Genomic DNA, 21,863 nt, shown 5'->3' with positions numbered 1-21,863 from the left:
GGTTAGAAAATGATTGTTTGTTTGGTGGTAATGTGGTATCATAGTTAGATAGTCTTCCACAAAGATTATGATAGTGTTTGAGTGGAATGTAATCTCACTAATCAACTTTTTTTTTTAGGTATAAAATCATTTACTAGGTTTTATAAACGTGATAGAATGTAAAAATCATAAGACTAGGACTAAAGGATACTTATGATTCTTTTTTTTTTTTTTTGGCGATCAGGATACTTATGAATTACGATTCTTTTTGTCCCCTCTAAATCATAAAAAAAAAAAGGTCGTTGAACATATATGGGGGGATATGATTCTCCTAAGAGACCTTTGTATTAGTTGGTTGTTGACTTTTAGAATTTAAAGTGACTTATTATTTAGTCATATCAAAATCCTACTACTTAGTATTCTTTTAATTTCTTGACTTGACTATTTATAGCCATTTTTTTGCCATTAGCAACTAAATGTGGCTAATATAGATTTAGAGATGTAATTAGTTTGTTTATCATGACTTTTTGTTGTTGTTGTTGTTGTTGTTGTGTATTGCAAATAAGATATCTCTAAAGCCATATAGACACTTGATTTAAATTCATCAAACAGTGATGCTTTGGTAGTTTGCTTATTTACCCCTGGTTTTGCGACCTGTCAATTTCATCTTGAGTTGTCCTTTTTTCCTATATTCATTTTGTCTTCTTTTAAATTTAAGAGAATGTATTGTACATGTTCTTTAAAGAAGCTTCATAATGAATAATTGTCTTTTACTATTTTGGAAACCTTTTTCTTTTTTTTTTTTCTTTGTGCGACTACTATTTTCGGCATTCAATAACAAACCATTCACACAAAAGGGTTAAATTTCTTTAAACAGATATAAATACTATTTTTGATCTATGTCTTTTTCTAGTGGATGATAAGACTTTTGTAAGGGTTAGTGATTTTTATTTTTTTTTTTTCTTTTTCTCTTGGGTGGGTTTTTACCATTCTTTTTTGGTTTTATCCGTCTCTCAGTAAACCCAAAATTTGACTGAAAGAATTGTAATTAGAAAGAAAAAAAATTTGACTAGTAAAAAAAATATGTTTTTTGAAAAAAACGAGGGGATGAAAAATCACTGTTCGTGGATTCTTTATTGTCATTACATAATTCTAGCAATCCTCTAAAACCATCATCACACTTGCCAACAAACCAAACCCAGGAAAAATTCCAGATCTTCCCTTACCATTTTCTATATTACATTGATTTAGGGAGATTTGTTGTTGCTGTGTATGAAATGTATACCGAGAAGAAGAAGAAGGATGTTAATATCTTCTTTGCATTATATGTTTTTGCAATCATTTGCTTCAATTTTTACAGTATAAATGCTCTCAAATTACCCCAAGAAGAAGGTTTGTTCCAAGTTAGTCCCTTTCTGGTTTTGCCTTCCTTTTCTTTTGCCACCTTTTTTTTATAAGAAATTTGAATCCTTTCTTCTCTTTCCGTTTTGGATTTTGGGTTTCCAGATTCTTTTTGCAAAGTTTGCTCTTTTATCATTTGTTTGGTTCGTGAAGTTTTGTTTATATGGTAAAAAGTTTTGATTTTTTTTGTTACATTTTTTAGAAAGCAGATGTTCTTATTGGTCACCTGTAAATATCTGGTGAAGTTGGTTTTTTTCTTCCCATTGAAGTAGTCGAGACCAGAATCTACAGGAGAATTATCTAATCTTGATTAGTTGATTGGGTGATTAGGTCAATTTGCGTTTACTGAATCATGTTTTGATTTTAAATTCCCTTTGACCATTGAGTTTCCTTGAGCAAAGAACTTGTCATGTCTCAGTATTAAACTCTGATTTAGACCTTTCACATGATGGTGATGTTCATGTGTCAAGTGAAAGGCAATTTCTTTAACAATTCTATATATATTTGTTGAAGCAATCATACATGTTTTTTTTGGTGTGAATGAAGATGTTTAGATAAATTGCTCGTCTTGATTTCGATTCATGTTAGTTTCATGATTGTTGGACTCATTATGAGTATAAATCTTTGTTCTTACACAACTCATTTGTACTGATATATGATGCTGTTATTGCTTCTGTGCTTAGTCGATGCTCTGGAGCAAATCGCTACCACATTGGGCTCGAGTTTCTGGAAATTTGATGCTGAAAGTTGTAAGGTTGAAATGGTGGGGTTAACCGAAACTCCTCCTCCAACAGCTAAGCAAGAGATAGAATGTGAATGCAGTCCCACTAACGACACTGATTGTCATATTATCAGATTGTAAGAATTCTCAGGCTTCCTTCAGAGTTGATTGTCTTTTCCCCTTATAAAAACTCATAGAACTTATGGTTATATCCGTGTTTGGTAATGCACCGTTGATTAGTGATATTTGCTATGTAGTAGAGAAGGTAAAATTGTTGTCTCTAGGTTTAGATATTCTTCTGTACAGATGCTAAAGTTCAATTTGCTTGATGTTATCTACTGTATGACCCACTTTACTAGTTTATCTTTGGTGCATCTTTGTGCAAGTGTCTCATATGCATACTATCTAAAAAAATACTGATGACCATGTTCTGATTTGACTAATTGGTCAAGAGGAAGAATAGTTTACTTAATCACCTTGATACGGTGAATACATGAAATCCTTTTGTATATATATTTTTCAACAAAATAAGAACTTCTCTTCGTAATTTGTTTTAGTTATTTTCTAATTACTCTTTGACTTGTTCTTTAGTGCATTCAAGTACCATAATCTTCCAGGAACTCTTCCTCAAATAGTCAAGCTTCCCTACCTTCAGGAGATGTAAGAGCTCTCGTAAAAAGTATTTCAACCTAAGATGAAAGCTGCTAATTTTGACCACTGTTTTCTTGCTATATTTTAGAGACTTGGCCTACAATTACATCAATGGGACCTTACCACGTGAATGGGCCTTTTCAAATTTAACTTTTATGTAAGAACTTTCCCTATTATTTTTAGCTTTAGTGTCAAAATGCTCTTGTACAGTAACAGACTGTCTCCGCAGATCTCTTCTTGCGAACCGGCTGTCAGGGGAAATTCCGAAAGAGTTTGGAAACTCTTCGACACTAACATACTTGTAAGTCAATCTTCTTTGTTCTGGAAATTGGTTTGGTGTTTATTTCAGCGGAAAGTTCATGTACTAACTATCCGTCAAGTTTAGCTGGTGGATATATTACTTCTTTTTACCTCTTGAAACTTGTTCTGCTAGATCTCACTATTAGCATTTCCTGAAGGGGAACCCGTTAAAGTTTTCAACTTATCATGTTGTATACTTCGGTGCACTTCACGTTTGAAAAAGTTTTAGCCTTCTCTAGGGTGTGCTATTATATTATTTTTGGCTGCTCTTGTATAGGGATCTCGAGGCGAATGCGTTTTCTGGAACTATTCCTCAGGAGCTTGGGAACTTGGTCCACTTGGAAACACTGTGAGAATTTCTCATTCTCTGTCTATTCTTTGTTTCCTTTATTGTGCCGATATTTTAGCGTGTGGTGTGTTTCTGAAGGGTTTCTGGTGGGTCATTTCTTCTTACAGGTTGCTTTCCTCCAACAAATTGACGGGACATTTGCCAGCTTCACTAGCTAGACTAAAGAATATGACGGATTTGTAAGCTTTTGTTATTTGTTTCCCCCTAACTTAACAACTCATTATGGTGGACTTTGTTGTTCATCTGCTACTTGGTTTTTCACAATGCAGCAGGATTAACGATCTCAAACTTAGCGGAACAATACCTAGTTACATACAGAATTGGAAGGAACTCAAGAGACTGTAAATTCCTTGTTTTTTATTTAACTCTTCTCTGTTTTTATTAAGCACTCAGTGATGGTATTCTTTTCATTCCTTGTAGTGAAATGATTGCATCTGGTCTTACTGGTCCAATCCCAGCGGTCATCTCAGGTCTGAGCAATCTTCTTAATTTGTGAGTATACACTAGACACCACTCTTATGACGTTCATTTTTTTCTCTCCATAGACTTAGTGTGTTTTCATCTATAGTAATGTAGTTGACACTTTTATTACAAATGATCTATTGTTTTCAGGAGGATCAGTGATATAGGTGGACCAGTCCAACCATTCCCTTCGTTAAAGAACGTAACAGGTTTAGTTAAACTGTAAGTTAGTTCTGTCATATGCTTTGATGAAGCTGTTTCATCTATCTCTGATTTAATATATTATTTATGTGTATTTTTACATTGTAGGGTATTGAAGGACTGTAACATTTCTGGACAAATTCCTGTTTATCTCTCATATATGAAAAAGTTGGAGACACTGTAAGCCTGTCTTCCGACATTTTTATCAAGTATCAGTGGTTCCCAGCGAACTACGTATCAGTGATTATTAGTTGATGTACCACTGAAGAATTATGAACTTAAAGAAACGAAGATTAGGTTTGTACATGAAACAATGACATGATTTGATTAATTCTTGTTATGTTGGTGCATAGGGATTTGAGTTTTAACAGGTTGGTTGGGGGAATTCCATCGTTTGCACATTCAGAAGACTTACGGTTTATGTAAGTGAAAAGATTCTACTGTCATCTACGTTAAATATCTATCTTGCTTTGACTGAGAATTATCAGTTGACTGTTTTTTGCAGAATTTTGACTGGAAACATGCTTGAGGGAGATGCTCCAGATGAATTACTAAGGGATGGAATCACTATGTGTGTATATCTCTGGAGTTTGCAAATTGCTTAATAAAATTGCCACCTCAAAAGAATTTGAATCCATTTTGATGTCAATTCACTTGTTGATGCAGTGATCTTTCATATAACAATCTCAAGTGGCAGAGTCCCGAGAGTCGTTCTTGTCGGCCAAACATGTGAGGATACTGTCATGTTTTCCTCTTTTACGTTTTGGTTGACATAATTGGCATTTTTAACTGATAATTTACTCAACTTTTATTGTTTTAGGAATTTGAATCTAAACTTGTTTCAGAGCACTTCCACGAAAAAATCGTAAGGTTTCTTTTGAATGTATTTATCATCTAGCTTCCATATTTGTATGTAGTTTAAATATACAAAAGTGTTTGTACTTTTACGGAAAAGATATTGCACAAATGATATGCAATTCCCAATTGATGTTTTTTGTAGGAGCAAGTTTCTGCCGTGCATCAAAGATTTCAAATGTCCTCGATGTAAGTACCCACAATCACATTAGGACTAGGAGACCACCTGCTAAATTGCCTTCTACTTTAGTCCCACATCAATATTGTTATTTCCTGCCTTGTCATCATTATATAATATAAATGTTGACGGGGAAAGTTCACTTGTTTATTCTCTCTCTCACTTTATGCAATTTGTTTTTTTATGGCAGATTCTAGCTGCTTGCATGTGAACTGCGGTGGAAGCGATATATATGTGAAGGAGAAAAACACAAAAGAATTATATGAAGGAGATGGAGGGGTTGAAGGTGGTGCTGCTAAGTATTATTTGAAACCTGGCGCTAATTGGGGATTTAGCAGTACAGGGGACTTTATGGACGACAATAATTTCCAAAATACAAGATTTACCATGTTTGTCCCAGCATCTAACCTGTCTGATCTATACAAAACAGCAAGAGTAGCTCCAGTATCTCTTACTTACTTCCATGCCTGCTTGGAAAATGGAAACTACACTATAAATCTAGACTTTGCTGAGATACGTTTCACCAATGATGACACCTATGACCGGCTTGGGAGGCGTTTGTTTGACATTTACATTCAGGTTAGCTTTTGCCATTGCTGGTGAAATTTAAAGTGGCTTTGAATGTGATGTGTGTGTGTGTGTGTGTTTTTTTTTTGTCTTAACGCCTCTTATTGGCAGGAGAAATTAGTGGCTAAGGACTTCAACATCATGGATGAAGCGAAGGGAGCTCTAAAACCTGTAATAAAACCATTTACTGCCAATGTGACAAACCACTTTTTAACAATCAGGTTGCGTTGGTCCGGTAAAGGAACTACCAGGATTCCCACTAGAGGGGTTTATGGTCCTATCATATCGGCTATTTCCATAGTTTCAGGTAGCTTTCTTATTATCTCGCAGAAGCCAGGCAGATATGTGCATCTGATTTTCTATGCATTTTGAACTCTTTTCTCACCGCAGTGATTTTTCGTAAATGTACAGATTCTAAGCCGTGCGAACGTCCAAAAACTGGAATGAGCGTGGGAGCATCTATTGCTATTGGAATTGGAGCCCCATGTCTTATTATCTTTATCGTTGGAATTCTGTGGTGGTGTGGCTGCCTCCCCGGATGTGGTCAAAGGCGAAAAGGTGAACATTGATTTTTTTCATTCTTTTGTGCTTTTGATATGGAGTTGATAATACATATAGTCATATATATACTGGAGTGCTTCTTATATCAAGTCTGAGCCAAGAAGCCAGGTTATGTTCATTTGAAAAGAGAAACATTGTGAATTTATGTAAGAAACGGAAGAAAGTGTCTTTTTTTTTTTGTTTATTGATTCTGAGTTTTTTGAATCACAGACCCCAATGAAGAAGAGTTGCCTTCTGGAACTTTTACATTAAGGCAAATCAAATTTGCTACAGATGACTTCAATCCAACTAACAAGATTGGAGAAGGTGGTTTCGGTCCAGTATTTAAGGTAAGATTACGGGATGAGATGATTCTTGATATATGAAGAAGCTAAAGTTGTAGTGCAGTTCATGAGGCTGATAGAGAATCTCAATTGCAGGGTGTGTTAGCAGATGGAAGAGTTGTAGCAGTTAAGCAACTCTCATCTAAATCGAGACAAGGGAACCGAGAATTTCTAAACGAGATTGGCGCAATATCTTGTCTTCAACATCCATATCTAGTCAAGCTTCATGGCTTCTGCGTCGAGCGGGCTCAGCTATTACTGGTGTATGAATACATGGAAAATAACAGTTTATCTCACGCGTTATTCAGTGAGTTTTTTTGTATAGAGTTCCACCTATGGAGAAATGATAGCTTTTTGGATGCTTTAAGCTCTAAATGATATGTGTTTCTCTTGCAATGTTTAGGTCCAAAGCATGAACAGATTCCACTGGACTGGCCTACTAGGTATAAAATTTGCAGCGGGATTGCAAAGGGTCTCGCGTTTCTCCATGAGGAGTCACCGTTGAAGTTTGTACACAGAGACATCAAGGCCACAAATATTCTATTGGATAAGGATTTAACTCCCAAGATATCTGATTTCGGATTGGCTAGGCTTGACGAAGAGGAGAAAACACATGTCAGCACAAAAGTCGCTGGGACTATGTGAGGCTTGAGCCCGCCCTTATTTCCGTTAAATCTTTTTTTATTTTATTACAGTTACGTTTGTTTGTTAACCAAAAGAATCATGTGAACCACTGCAGAGGATATATGGCACCAGAATACGCACTGTGGGGTTACCTAAGTTTCAAAGCAGATGTCTATAGCTTTGGCGTTTTGGTTCTAGAGATCGTCGCTGGCATAACCAACAGTAATTTCATGGCGGCAGGAGATTCCGTCTGTCTCTTGGAATGGGTATATATATAATATATGATTCCAAGTCTAAATAGCTTATGAACTTTCAAAACCAAAAAAACAAAAAAAAAAACAGTTTTCTTGATAAACACGTTTGGTGTGTATCTGCAGGCTAACGAGTGCCTAGAATCAGGGCACTTGATGCAAGTGGTGGATGAGAGATTGAGGCCGGAAGTGGACAAAAAAGAAGCAGAAGCAGTAATAAAAGTAGCTCTCGTGTGCACGAGCGCTTCTCCAACAGATCGTCCTATCATGTCAGAGGTCGTTGCGATGCTCGAAGGTCTCTATCCAGTGCCAGAGACAACACCAGGAACAAGTAGGAACTCAGGGGATATAAGGTTTAAAGCATTTAAAGATTTAAGGAAAGAAATGGAGAACAGCAGTAAAACTCAGCGTTCTGTTAAAAGTTATCCGTCTTCTTCTTCGACTTCCTCTGGGGCCGGACAAGAAAGAAACAAAGAAGAAGAGTCAAGGAGTTGAAGAAGTTATCCCAATTCCTAGTTCCCTCTCTTTTTTATAAAATGATCTGAGTACTATTAAATTTGTAAAATGTTTTTGAGTTTACTCCACGGTTTAGTCATTTACAGTGATTCCCCATATCTCTATTTAGGTTCTTTTTTAGCTGGGGATTGAATGTTGTGGAGAATCAAAACTCAAACGACATGTAATCAGTCGGTGTATCTTTTCATTCCCAAGTCATGCTTGCCTAGTACATCGGAGTGCTTCTTTAAAGTATCACATATCTAACGTATTGACCCAGATTTGTGAATGTAATCGTAATAAATCTATGTGTACCTAATTGTCTAAAATAGTCTACTTGACGAGTTGACTTACCAAGGAAAGGACCAAATTGACTCAAGTCCGTATAGTACTATAGTACCTTGTTGCATGAAACTATAAAATACTTTGAAAGAGGATCAATAAAAAAGGAGTTAAACGAATTTTAATCCCAACTAGTTCTTGGATCCATAGGAAAGTTTAAGTCAACCACCAACTAGTTCCAAGTATTCAGCATAAGAAATTTCATGTAATATTCCATCAAGTTTTTTTATACAAAACAGATTAACCCCTCCAGTTTCTATTTATTGACAAACTAGCCACGGTCTTTGAAATTGGGACTGAAGATCTAAAATTAGAGTTGTTTATGCAAGTTTTTTTAATCCCAAAGTGGTGACAAATATGACTTAAGAATCATGAGATCTCACATGTTTTAACTTTTCAGTATGTTCTTTTAGTAGTTCTAAGAGTAAGATGCAAAGGACAAGGGTGAATAAACTTCAAATTAAAAGTTCTCCTCAGAATGTAAGTAAACAGAAACAGAGAGCCCGGACCGTAATTAACAAAAGTGATACATTTATCCGGCTTTAACAAGCAACAGACCCCATGTGTAAACTCTTAAATCTTCAGCTTAGTCAAACTTCATATCAAGACACTTCATATCTTTCACAATTTTCTATAGATACGATTATACATGCATATATAGCTTGTATATATTAATGTATTAATGAAGAGTTTTAGTTTTCTTCTTTAGTAATTAATACTATATATGTAGTGTTTTCAATTCATATATAGATCACTTCCACATAATCTTCCTTGTCTGCAGCTTACAAACTTATGATCATGTCGCAAAGCCGCCATTTTAGCTCTCTACTCTTTGTTCTTACTCTTATCTACTTGGTCTGTACAATATATGCTTCTCCTTTTCTTCATCCAGATGAAGGTTTAGTGATTTTAAATGCATCATATATATATATAGTGCCAAACAAGATGGTTTGTCTTTGTGGATTTGAACTAACTTGATTGTGTTTCTAATTTAATATTTTTTTTTTGTCTTTGCCAGTGGAAGCACTTAAGGATATAGCATTGACACTGGGTGTGAAACATTTGAACCTAAGTGAAGATCCATGTCTCACAAAGACTCTAGTAATAACTCAAGAAGTTCTCAAGGAAGGACAGAACAGCACAATCAAATGTGACTGTGGTTTCAACAACAACAACACTTGTCATATCACACACTTGTAAGAAACTAGCCGGGTTTTGTTTTCATTTTACTTCCAGGGGAAGTATATGGTGTTTGATTCTATATAACTAATGTTGCCTCGTGTGCAGTGTCCTTAAAACATTCAGTCTTCCCGGTAGACTTCCACCAGAATTTTCCAAGCTTCGGTATCTTGAATTTATGTAAGGAGGTTTCTTTGTGTTCTGTTTCCTCTGTTTTCAATGTTGTAGTTGAGGAAACATTATAAACCAAACTTTTTTGCTTGTTTGTGCAGTGACTTGTGCCGTAATTATCTTTACGGCTCAATTCCTATTGAATGGGCCTCACTGCCTTACCTAAAATCTCTGTAAGTTTGTGCTCTCAAGTTTCTTGGTTGTTAAGGAAGTAAGAAATGCTTTTGAATTTACCTGAAAATGTTTCTCTGTAGCTCTGTTTGCGCAAATCGGTTATCAGGAGACATTCCTAAAGGACTGGGCAAATTTACTAACCTCACTCTCTTGTATGTTTCTTTGTTCATCTGATGTGATTACATATAGAGTTTCATCCTTTTGGAATTCAAAACTAAGTTTTTTTTTTTTTTGGGTATAATTTTAGAGTTCTTGAAGCCAATCAGTTCTCTGGAACTATCCCTAAGGAACTAGGGAACCTAGTTAACCTAGAAGGATTGTAAGCAATAATCTGTTAACCAGACTTTAATCACTGTTTTCAAGATTCGCAATTAGGTGTGATTCTCTCAAACATGATATTTTTTAATCTTGTTTTTATTTTGTTTATTATATCAGAGCACTCTCATCTAACCAATTAGTTGGAGGCGTACCCAAGACATTAGCAAGACTAAGAAATTTGACTAATCTGTATGAACAACTTACTTTTCTTTACAAGATTACCGGTTTTTAAATGTGGTCAGTATGAACATTATGTATAACTCTTCGTTTTATCATTTGCAGGCGGTTTAGTGATAATCGCCTTAACGGATCCATCCCTGAGTTTATAGGGAACTTATCAAAACTTCAAAGATTGTAAGCCAAGAAATTGTGCACTACAGTTTTACGAGCTTCTTGAAGCATTACAGTGAGTTTCAATGTTTTCTGAATTGTGCTCATCTTTGATCAGAGAACTTTACGCAAGCGGCTTAAGCGAACCTGTTCCAGAGTCCATTTTCCGTCTAGAGAATTTGATTGACCTGTAAGTATTCATTAGTACATCAAATGTGAGACTTACAATCTGACTCGATATGATTTTTGATTAGAGTAGCATGTTGCTCTTCTTCAGTCTAAACCTTAGCCATTTCATTCAATGCAGGAGGATCAGCGACACAACCGCAGGATTGGGACAAGTTCCTCTTATAACTAGCAAGAGCCTGAAATTTTTGTATGCAGTGTGTCCATAATTATGTGAATAGACTAGCTACATGATCCTATTTTTTAAGACTATTATTTTGTAAACTTTTCAGGGTTCTAAGAAACATGAACTTAACAGGATCAATCCCAACCAGTTTCTGGGATCTTCCCAATCTCATGACTCTGTAAGTTTCATGTATATATGTTTATATCATAACGATCTGATACTTTTTTTTCTACTATGATTCTTTTTCTTTTCCGGGGCAGCGATCTTTCTTTTAATAGACTGACAGGAGAAATACCACCAGATGCATCCGCGCCAAAATATACGTATGTGCCATAGTGTTAAAAGATGAAAGCATATTATATAGTATGAAGTAATAGTTTTGAACTCATCTCCTGGTTGGTTTCAATGTCTTTTTCAAATATTTGGCTGGGAATATGTTTTCAGGAAAAGTTGAATCAGGATCTTTCCTTACTGCAAGCACTAATATGTATGGCCAATATCACCTTCTCTGATACTCATTTATGTCAAAAGTATTTCAATCTAACATCTTGTGTTGCGGATGTATAAACATATCTACAGTGATCTTTCTTATAATAACTTCACATGGTCTCCAAACTGCAAAAATAGGAAGTACGTTCTTCTATTGTTATCTCTCCTAAACACATGTTTAAGAAATATTCAGAAAGCTTTTAATAACATCTTTTGATGCAGGAATGTAAACACATATGAGAGCTCACGTTCAAGAAACAGTTTGTAAGAACATTTTTCACCAATCTTATCAAGCACAGGACACCTTGCATAATGCTACTAACTCATTGTTCTTGATACAGAACCAGACTTCTTCCATGTTCAGCCATAAACCAATGCCAAAATTGTAAAGTTCTTTTTAGTTGTCTATTGTTTTGCCAAATATCCATTTCTTGAATATGATCTTGAAAGAAAATATTTCCTGCAGATAGTAGATCGCTGCATATAAACTGCGGGGGACCAGATGTAACTATCGAAAACTCCCGAGGAAAGTTTCTATATGAGGGTGATAACTATGGAATTACCAGTTCAGCTATGAGCTATCATGGGAAATATTGGGGATTCAGCAATACTGGTGACTTTATGGATGATGCAATAACAGAAGATACATACTCAGTTTCATCAGAATCTGCAGTCTCAGCAAAATATCCTGAGCTTTACAAGAGTGCTCGGCGTTCTCCTCTGAGTTTGGCTTACTTTGCGTTTTGTTTAGAAAATGGAAGCTACAATGTGAAACTCCATTTTTCTGAGATTCAGTTCTCAGATGAGGAACCATTCGCTAGACTAGCAAAACGGTTTTTTAACATTTACGTTCAGGTACATATAGAATTTTACTGTCGATTCCTTAAGAACCTCTGGAGTTAGCCGATTCTTGAAGTTTGAACTTTTTTATCTGTTCAGGGGAAGTTGATTTGGGAGGATTTCAGCATCAGGGAAGAGGCTAATGGAACTCACAAGGAAGTTATAAGAGAAGTGAACACGACTGTGACTGATAACACTTTAGAGATATGGTTGTACTGGGCGGGGAAAGGCACAACGATCATTCCCAAAAGAGGGAACTATGGCTCTCTTATCTCTGCAATCTCAGTCTGTCCCAGTAAGTAAAAAGTTCTGTAAAAGAAAACATCAAATTTCTCTCAGAAACTTTCATCCTAATTCTTTTGTTGTTCTTGTTTTATCAGGTTCAGAATCTGAATGTGGCGGTAAGAGGAAGAATTGTCAAGTCCTTGAATCCTCATTTGTGTCTACCTTTGATATCTGAATATGAATTACTCGTTTTCTCTTTTTTGACTTTGTTAATCTTCAGTTCCGGTGCAAATTCAACCACTCATAAAACATCACAAACCAAGAAAATATCCTCTCATTATCGGCATAGCAGCCTTAATACTCTCCCTTGCTTTCTTGATATTGGGCGTGTTCTATTGGAGAATATGCGTTAGAAATGTAGCTGCAGGAAAAACAGGTAACGTGGGTTATAGTTTTACTGTCAGTGTTTTTTGGTAGATGAAGAGCTCAAAAGGATTTTATCTGATAACAGGTTCCTTCAATCTGAGGCAACTAAAAGTTGCCACTGACAATTTTAATCCCTTAAACAAGATTGGGGAAGGCGGCTTTGGATCTGTTTATAAGGTACAAAAGAGTCTTCATCAATCTCTAGAAATCAATGTTAGTATTATTAAAAACAGGACGTTAAAGCCTAAAATGTGACAATGCAGGGGCGACTACCGAATGGTACATTGATTGCTGTAAAGAAGCTATCTTCCAAATCATGTCAAGGAAACAAAGAGTTTATAAACGAGATCGGTATAATCACTTGCCTACAGCACCCAAACCTTGTAAAGCTCTATGGATGTTGTGTTGACAAAAACCAGCTCCTTCTTGTCTATGAGTACATGGAGAACAATTGTCTTGCCGATGCATTGTTTGGTATACTTCTGCTTCTTATTAACCTCTCTGTAAATGATAGAGACCAAACACTTTTCACTGCATTCTTCTTCTGTATTGAAGACTCATTGGTTTCTTGTTGAGTACAGGAAGAAGCAGTCTGAAACTAGACTGGCAAACAAGACGCAAAATATGCTTGGGAATAGCGAAAGGGCTTGCGTTTCTTCACGAAGATTCAGCGGTCAAGATCATTCACCGAGACATCAAAGGGACAAATGTACTGCTTGACAAGGATCTGAACTCAAAGATCTCAGACTTCGGATTGGCCAGGCTCCATGAAGATGATCAGAGTCACATTACCACCAGAGTTGCAGGAACAATGTCAGTCTTAGACTCAGTCATACACACTTGAATCCTACTTATTAATGATAATGTAACAGTCAATGTTGTTATGGTTGCAGAGGATATATGGCTCCTAAATATGCAATGAGAGGTCACCTAACAGAGAAGGCAGACGTTTACAGCTTCGGTGTGGTAGCAATGGAGATCATTAGCGGAAAAAGCAACGCAAATTACACTCCAGATAACGAATGTTGCGTTGGCCTTCTCGATTGGGTAATACAACACACTAAACCAATCCTATTCCCCCACAAAGAACTCAGCTTTCTCTCAATTGGGTACTCAAGGTTCATGATTTTTTCAATTTCAGGCGTTTGTACTACAAAAGAAAGGAGCTTTCTCGGAGATTCTTGATCCCAAGCTTGAAGGAGTGTTCGATGTGATGGAAGCAGAGAGAATGATAAAGGTTTCACTTTTATGCTCCAGCAAGTCTCCAACATCAAGGCCAAGCATGTCGGAAGTTGTGAAGATGCTCGAAGGAGAGACTGAGATAGAACAGAGCATCTCAGACCCCGGAGATGAACTGAGGTTTAAGAGATCGTCGGAGATAGGGACATCGTCTTTACCTTCCGATTACCTCGTGTCGATTAATTCGTCCTGTGAATCTGCTTACGATCTGTACCCTCTTAGTGCGGAATCCATTGTTTTCTCTAGACCATAGCGTAAACGGAGGTTCGATTAAGATCTCTGTTACGTTAAGTTTTTTTTTTCCAATAAATTTTCATTGTTTAAATAAAGACTGTAACTTTGGTTTATAAGAATAATAATAATAATGACGCTTTCAAGTCATGGACCCAAAGAAATGTTCAATTGGGTTGTGAAATCAGGGTTTATAAGAACTCGTTCGCGCCGTGGATGTACTCGTAGTCCGGCTACGTCGACGTAATCCCCCTCTCTACTGGCGAGGATATCACGATGATACTTCCCGGTGTCTCCGACCTGAGCTCGACAATGGCACCTACATTGAGGTCTGTGATTCTTTTTTTTTTTTTTCTTTTTTTTAAATGAGACAAAGATAAATTCGTCAATTTGCAGATACTAAGCTTTCCGATGATTCAAATGCACAATGACTTGTGTAAGCGTAAAGCTGCATTTGCATTATCTATGAACAATGAGCACGCTTTAGGTTCGATTAGGACCGGAATTTACACTACTACATAATTAGACCATAGCTGTAGAATGTCACTACTTCGTGGTGTGGATACTGGTGTAGTGGTGGTCATGAAACTCAGATCACAGTTATGAAACATGTCCCGACAGACACGATTAGACTAAGTAAAACCGTCTAGTTAGGCTTTGTTGTGCATTTCTTAAAATCTTCTTTAGCCACTGTTATAGATCTCATAAAGACTCCACAACACTACTCTTCATCTCCCCCCCCCCCCCCCCCCCCAATTGAGTGTTACCCACCCTTTCCAAAATAGGATGCTGCTTAAGTATCTTTGTTTAAGGTGAAGTAGAGTCTACTAAGTACTCTTTGCTGTGATAAGTTTCTAGCAACATTTAGGTTTGGGCTTAGGATTTGTTCACAGAAAGCTAATTAAATGCTTTTTGATTAACATCTATTGCAAGTTTGCAACTGAGGTATCAATGCCCATGTTACCAACTACTAAGGTGACATCTTTGGTGTCTAGTTACAGTATAAATCCTCTTTTCAGTCCTGCAACTTTTACTGACTTAGCAAATGCTCCTATATTGTGCGATGCTGACACGATCATGGCAAAAGTGTGGACAATGAATGATAATCATGAAATCTTTAGAGAATAAGACTTCTGGAATATAGAGCAGATTGATTTCTTGTCCTGTGAACTTTTTTTATTTCTTGTCCCGTAAACGTTTCAAGTAAAACGCGTTTTGGTTAACACCAATTGCAACTGAGGTCTCAACTACTAAGGTTACATCTGGAGTTTCTGTTTACATCATACTTCCTCTTTTAGTCCTGCATCTGTTTCTCTTTGCACTTGAGAACTTTTTATTGGCTGAGCATATGTTTCTAGATTGTGGTGCTGATGATGATTTGGGAATAACCATTCCCAAGCGTGTAAATTATAACCATGAAGTCTCTAGGGCAAAAGATATCATGTAACAGGGACATATTGTTTTCTTGTCCTGTAAACGTTTTACACCATTGGTCAGATGATTTTCGGTGTACAGGAACTTTTCGAATAACAAGTATGTCACTGTAGTGTTCTCTGATCTAACAGTGATATCTCAATTATGTGATGAGCTAGGCATATGGAATTTTTGCATATGAGAGGGTTTGGATCTCTCCCTCAGGCAATTGCAGAGCTTCCAACATCATTGGCCTTGAGCATAGGAGATTTAATAAGATTAATATGGAGTAAACCAATTTTTATACCCACTAGCTTTCAGATCCAAAGGAAAGTAGAAGTCAACTCTCAAGAAGACTGAATAAAATATGCAACTAGTTGAAGTCTTGTTTCATAGATACTCAACCAAAGTTATGCATAAAAACTTGTCAATCCCTGCAGTTTTTAGTTACTAACAAAACAAGCCATGATCTTCAAATTCTGACTCAAGATCTAAAATTAGAATTGTTTAGGCTATGTTTTCTTGAAAGTGGTGTCAATAATGCTTTTGGAATCATAAATTCTTAGTAGTTTCTTCTAGTAGTTCTGAGGAGATTTTTCTAATGTTTCTGCTCATATTGTAAATAAATCCAGATAGAGAGGCTGGATTGCAATTATCCCCTAAAAATTTGGCAAGTTGCCTAATACAAGCAATGACTAACCCATGTGTTTACTCTTAACCTCAACTTGGTCAAACTGCATTTCACATTTTCACAATTTTCTATATATACATATATGTTTTTAACTATATTTATGTGTGTGCATTCGTATTTAAGGAGGGTTTTAGTTATATATTTATGTAGTATTCAAGTCATAGATAGATCACTTGAACACAATTTCCCATGTCTGAGCTTACAACCTCATGATTATGTCAAAAATGTCCCTTTTCAGCTTTATTCTTACACTTATCTACTGTCTATTTACAGTATCTTCTTCTCCTTCTCTACACCCAGATGAAGGTTTAGTACTTTCAAAGCACTATCTCATATATATATGTGTCACGAAATTGGCCTCTCTTTGTGAACTTGATTGTGTTTCTGGTTTGCTGTCTTCGCCAGTGGAAGCCCTTAAGGATATCGCAGCAACACTGGGTGTGAAGCACTTGAACCTAAGTGAAGATCCATGTCTCACAAAGACTCTTGTAATACCTCAAGGTGTTCTGGATGAAGGACAGAACAGCACAATCAGATGTGACTGTCATTTCGATAACTACAGCACTTGTCATATCACACACTTGTAAGAAACTAACCATTCAAAAAAGGAAACTAACCATTCAAAAAAAGGAAACGAACCGTTTCTGCTGCTTATTTCTCTGGTTTTGTGACCCAATTACTCTGTACCTCATGTTCAGTGTCCTCAAGAAATTCAGTCTTCCAGGTAGACTTCCTCCGATGCTGTACAAGTTTCAGTATCTTGAATCGATGTGAGGAGGGTTTCCAGTGTTTCAACTATTTTCAATTTCTACTACTACTGCTATATTATTCTTTTGCTTGTTTTTGTAGTGACTTATACCATAATTACCTTCATGGCTCAATTCCTATGGAATGGTCCTCACTGCCTTACCTCAAATCTATGTAAATCTTTGCTCTCACGTGTCTTTATTGTTAGGAAAGTAAGAAAAGCTTCTAAAGTTACTTGAAATGTTTCTCTGCAGCTCTCTCTGCGCAAACCGCTTATCAGGAGACATTCCCAAAGGATTGGGGAAGTTTATTAACCTCACCCTTTTGTATGTATTTTACCATTGTTTTGTTAATCTTATGAGATTACATATAAAGTTTTGTCCTTTCTGGAAACTAAATCTATTGTCCGTTTGTATGATTTTAGAACTCTTGAAGCCAATCAATTTTCTGGAACTATTCCTAAGGAACTTGGGAACCTAGTGAATCTACAAGGATTGTACGTAAGACTGTTTTTTAATCAAACAGATTCATGAGTGATTTTATCGAATATGATCCATTTGATTTTGTTTTGTTGATTCCAGAGGACTCTCTTCCAACCAACTTGTCGGAGGCCTCCCCAAGACATTAGCAAGACTAAAAAAGCTAACTAATCTGTAAGATCATCTTTCTCTTGTGTTTTTTCTTACAATACATCATCTTTTAAATGTGTTCATCATGTCTAATTGATTTTCATTCTATTGTTTACAGCATCTTAAGTGATAACCTCCTGAACGGATCGATTCCAGAGTTTATTGGGAAATTATCCCAACTTCAAAGATTGTGAGTAAAGTAACTTTCTTTTGCATTAAACTTGAAAAGTTTGTAGTTTTACATTTCAATGTTTTCTGACTTGTGGTAATAACGTTGTATCAGAGAACTCTATGCGAGTGGCCTTAGAGGACCTATTCCAGACTCCATTTTTTATCTGGAGAATTTGATCGACCTGTAATTTACTTTAACTGATAATATTGTAAGTTGCAGAAGCCAATGCTCTTTTCTGAAACGAAACTGTGGCGTTTACTTTTTATGCAGGAGGATCAGTGACACGGCTGCAGGATTGGGGCATGTTCCTCAGATAGCTAGCAAGAGCCTCACACATTTGTATGTAATACATCTTTATGTCTCAAGTCCAGATACGATACTATGGTCAATTATATATGTTTAGACTGATATTTATAATTTTCAGGGTTCTGAGAAACTTAAACTTATCAGGACCAATTCCAACCAGTCTCTGGGATCTGCCGAGTCTAATGACTCTGTAAGTCTCATGTTATATCACTACGCATCTTGTTAAAACACTGTCCAATCTCTTATGATGCCTTTCTTTTTCGGGCAGGGATCTTTCCTTTAATAGGCTGACTGGAGAAATTCCAGCATATGCAACCGCCCCGAGATACACGTAAGTCCTAAAGTGTCAAAAGGATTACCTATGCAATTGAAATGTGCTAAAACTGTTGAACTCATCTCCTGGTTTCATATTTCAGGTATTTGGCTGGAAACATGTTGTCTGGAAAGGTTGAAACAGGAGCTTTCCTTACTGCAAGCACAAATATGTATGGCCAATCTTATTTTCTAGCAGTCATATACGTCAAAATATTTCTCGGTATTACACTAATCTTTCCTTTGCTTCTTGGCTTTAATATTCATATCATAATATATGCAGTGATCTGTCCTATAATAATTTCACGTGGTCTCCAATGTGCAAAGAGAGGAAGTATGTTCTTTTGTTGTTATCTTAACCACCGCCTTTTGTCTTTGTTTAACATTCGGGATGCTTTTAACATAAGTATTCATGCAGGAATATAAACACATATGAGAGCTCCCACTCAAGAAACCGTCTGTAAGAACATTTTTTCAATCTTATTAATCACTGATACTTTTTGTACTGTTATTAAATTGTTGCTCTTAATACAGAACCAGACTTCTTCCATGTTCTGCCATAAAGCAATGCCATAATTGTAGGTTCTTTTGCTTTTCTATTGATTTTCTAAAATACCCATTTTTGAGTTTCTGCCTATGAAGTGGAATTGTTTACTTTCCTCAGATAGTAGATCTCTGCATATAAACTGCGGGGGACCTAATGTAACTATCGAAAACTCTCGTGGAAAGTTTCTGTACCAGGGTGATAACTATGGACCTATAGGTTCAGCTATGAACTATCATAGCACAAACTGGGGATTCAGCAACACTGGTGACTTTATGGATGATGGAATAACGGAAGATACATACTCAGTTTCATCAGAATCTGCAGTCTCAGCAAAATATCCTGTGCTTTATCATACAGCTAGACGTTCACCCTTGAGTTTGGCTTACTTTGCATTTTGCTTCGAAAATGGAAGCTACAACGTGAAACTCCATTTTGCAGAGATACAGTTCTCAGATGAGGAACCATACATTAGACTAGCGAAACGTGTTTTCAACATTTACATTCAGGTACATATAACCTTTTGTCGTATATTCTTTAAGAACCCCTTTCCAGAGTTTTTAGCTGATTGTTGAAGATATAAAATTTACTATCTGTCCAGGGGAAGTTAATTTGGGAGGATTTCAACATCAGAGAGGAGGCTAATGGAACTCACAGAGAAGTTGTAAGAGAAGTAAACACTACCGTGACTGATAACACTTTAGAGATACGGCTTTACTGGGCAGGGAAAGGCACGATGATCATTCCTCAAAGAGGGTACTATGGCTCTCTTATCTCTGCGATCTCAGTCTGTCCCAGTGAGTAAAAATTTCTGTGGAAGTAAACATCACATTTCCCTGAGATGTGTTTATCCTAACTGTTTACTTGTTCTTTTTTTTATCAGGTTCAGAATCTGAATGCGGTGGTATGAAGAAGAAATCTCAAGTCTTCGAGTCTTTTTTTCCTGCTTATGCCTGAATATGGGTTAATCTTTTCTCTTTGTTTTCTTCTGTCCACCTTCAGTTCTGTTGCAGATTCTTCCAGTGAAAAAAGATCATAAACCAACAAAATATCCTCTCATTCTCGGCTTAGCAGTCTCTCTTGCTTTCTTGGTCCTCGGCTTATTCTGTTGGATAAAGTGTGTTAGCAATGCAAATGCAGCAGAACGCGGTACTGATTCACTTGAATCCCCTACTTAACAACTATGTAAAGTTCTGTTATCGGATATTTATTGCTTAAATAAAGAGCTTAAGGGAGCTGATCTAATAACAGGTTCCTTCAGTTTGAGGCAACTAAAAGTTGCAACCAACAATTTTAATCCCTTGAACAAGCTTGGAGAAGGCGGCTTTGGATCTGTTTATAAGGTACAAAAGAATCTTCAAGCTTTAGAAATCAATGTTAGTATTCTTAAAAACAGGTACGGTGACGTTAAAGCCAAAAATTTGACAATGCAGGGACGATTACCAGATGGAACAATGATTGCGGTAAAGAAGCTATCTTCCAAATCACATCAAGGTAACAAAGAGTTCGTAACTGAGATCAGTATGATCGCTTGCCTGCAGCACCCGAATCTTGTGAAACTTTATGGATGCTGTGTTGAGAAAAACCAGCTGCTTCTTGTCTATGAGTACTTGGAGAACAATTGTCTTTCTGATGCATTATTTGGTAAATTATCTGACTGAACCAAATGCTCTGACTGCATTCTCTTCTTTCTTGAGATTGATTGTTTGCTTGTTAACTGTCAGAGCAGGAAGAAGCAGTCTGAAACTAGAATGGAGAACAAGACACAAAATCTGCTTAGGGATCGCGCGAGGGCTTGCTTTCCTTCATGAAGGTTCGGCAGTTAAGATCATTCACCGAGACATTAAAGGGACAAATGTTCTGCTTGACAAGGATCTGAACTCAAAGATATCAGATTTCGGGTTGGCCAGGCTCCATGAAGACGATCAGAGTCACGTTACCACCAGAGTTGCTGGAACAATGTCAGTCTTTCAGTCAGTCATATACACTTGAATCCTACTTTTAATGAAAATGTTTCTGTGACAGTTATTGTTGTTATGGTTGCAGAGGATATATGGCTCCTGAATATGCAATGAGGGGTCACCTAACAGAAAAGGCAGATGTTTACAGCTTCGGTGTTGTGGCAATGGAGATTGTTAGCGGAAAGAACAACGCAAAATACACGCCAGATGACGAATGTTGTGTTGGCCTTCTCGATTGGGTACTGATTCAGTCCTTTTCTCCACAAGAACTCTGCTTTCTCTCAAATAAAAAGGTTCTTAATTTTCAATTTCAGGCATTTATGCTGCAAAAGAAAGGGGATTTCACAGAGATTCTGGATCCGAGGCTGGAAGGAATGTTCGATGTGAGGGAGGCAGAGAGAATGATAAAGGTTTCACTTTTATGCTCAAACAAGTCTCCGACATTAAGGCCAAGCATGTCGGAAGTTGTAAAGATGCTTGAAGGGGAGACTGATATAGAGCAGATCATATCAGACCCTGGAGTGTATTGTGATGACTTGCGCTTCAATCCATCATCTTTGCCTTCTGATGGTATCATGTCGATTCAGTCATCCTCTGAATATGCTTATGATCTCATACAGATCAATGATCTGTACCCACTCAGTCCCGAGTCCATTGTCTTTACTAGCTAGGGAGTTTTTTTTAAAAAAACAATGGACTTACGTATTTTAAAATTTTGTGAACTCTTAAAAACTTCAAAATATGTAGTATATATGCAAACAATCGTGTATGCCATCGTTTCAAATTCTAAAAACGGATACAAATTTCTCGAAACTTTTGATTAGTAAACCTAAGTAAGTATACTCACTCTATAT

The 21,863-nt window shown here is 36.7% G+C and overlaps 3 protein-coding genes across 5 annotated transcripts; all 3 read left to right on the top strand.

Moving 5' to 3' along the window:
• The first annotated feature begins 169 nt into the window (after positions 1–169).
• Positions 170–8,150, top strand: LOC104741562 (putative LRR receptor-like serine/threonine-protein kinase RFK1). 2 transcript variants are annotated; one of them, XM_087484771.1, is made up of 24 exons: positions 170–1,371; positions 2,064–2,238; positions 2,693–2,761; positions 2,841–2,909; positions 2,982–3,053; positions 3,330–3,401; positions 3,509–3,580; positions 3,671–3,742; positions 3,822–3,893; positions 4,014–4,085; positions 4,173–4,244; positions 4,418–4,486; positions 4,570–4,635; positions 4,731–4,793; positions 4,885–4,929; positions 5,065–5,108; positions 5,288–5,676; positions 5,776–5,971; positions 6,076–6,222; positions 6,436–6,554; positions 6,645–6,855; positions 6,952–7,189; positions 7,288–7,438; positions 7,550–8,150. In XM_087484771.1, exons 1-24 carry the CDS (start codon positions 1,257–1,259, stop codon positions 7,916–7,918), a joined length of 3,039 nt encoding a protein of 1,012 aa, XP_087340897.1. In that variant the 5' UTR covers positions 170–1,256; the 3' UTR covers positions 7,919–8,150. The 2 variants fall into 2 exon arrangements, with proteins under 2 accessions (XP_087340897.1, XP_087340898.1); XM_087484772.1 differs by lacking the exons at positions 170–1,371; positions 2,064–2,238; positions 2,693–2,761; ... (3 more) ...; positions 3,509–3,580; positions 3,671–3,742 and having other exon boundaries at positions 4,014–4,072.
• An 887-nt stretch (positions 8,151–9,037) lies between these two features.
• Positions 9,038–14,380, top strand: LOC104741563 (putative LRR receptor-like serine/threonine-protein kinase At1g29720). The gene is made up of 25 exons (XM_087484784.1): positions 9,038–9,158; positions 9,279–9,456; positions 9,548–9,619; positions 9,712–9,783; positions 9,865–9,936; positions 10,032–10,103; positions 10,220–10,291; positions 10,385–10,456; positions 10,551–10,622; positions 10,740–10,808; positions 10,891–10,962; positions 11,045–11,107; positions 11,203–11,271; positions 11,364–11,414; positions 11,496–11,537; positions 11,615–11,658; positions 11,740–12,128; positions 12,213–12,408; positions 12,494–12,514; positions 12,619–12,774; positions 12,850–12,941; positions 13,028–13,238; positions 13,346–13,577; positions 13,658–13,811; positions 13,906–14,380. Exons 1-25 carry the CDS (start codon positions 9,053–9,055, stop codon positions 14,254–14,256), a joined length of 3,000 nt encoding a protein of 999 aa, XP_087340910.1. The 5' UTR covers positions 9,038–9,052; the 3' UTR covers positions 14,257–14,380.
• Positions 14,381–16,464: 2,084 nt separating this feature from the next.
• On the top strand, positions 16,465–21,723 carry LOC104741560 (putative LRR receptor-like serine/threonine-protein kinase At1g29720). 2 transcript variants are annotated; one of them, XM_010462443.3, is made up of 25 exons: positions 16,465–16,644; positions 16,744–16,921; positions 17,037–17,108; positions 17,188–17,259; positions 17,340–17,411; positions 17,510–17,581; positions 17,667–17,738; positions 17,833–17,904; positions 17,998–18,069; positions 18,157–18,225; positions 18,311–18,382; positions 18,461–18,523; positions 18,609–18,677; positions 18,788–18,838; positions 18,923–18,964; positions 19,039–19,082; positions 19,169–19,557; positions 19,650–19,845; positions 19,932–19,952; positions 20,051–20,197; positions 20,300–20,391; positions 20,482–20,692; positions 20,778–21,009; positions 21,095–21,248; positions 21,324–21,723. In XM_010462443.3, exons 1-25 carry the CDS (start codon positions 16,548–16,550, stop codon positions 21,678–21,680), a joined length of 2,988 nt encoding a protein of 995 aa, XP_010460745.2. In that variant the 5' UTR covers positions 16,465–16,547; the 3' UTR covers positions 21,681–21,723. The 2 variants fall into 2 exon arrangements, with proteins under 2 accessions (XP_010460745.2, XP_087340909.1); XM_087484783.1 differs by having other exon boundaries at positions 16,470–16,644; positions 21,311–21,584.
• Positions 21,724–21,863: the final 140 nt, after the last annotated feature.

The sequence above is a fragment of the Camelina sativa genome, chromosome 14 (assembly GCF_030686135.1).
Source record: "Camelina sativa cultivar CO46 ecotype springtype chromosome 14, ASM3068613v1".
In the NCBI taxonomy this organism is placed as follows: domain Eukaryota; kingdom Viridiplantae; phylum Streptophyta; class Magnoliopsida; order Brassicales; family Brassicaceae; genus Camelina; species Camelina sativa.
The sequence above is the reverse complement of the archived record's forward strand: the minus strand, read 5'-3'. Positions and strand labels throughout refer to the sequence as shown.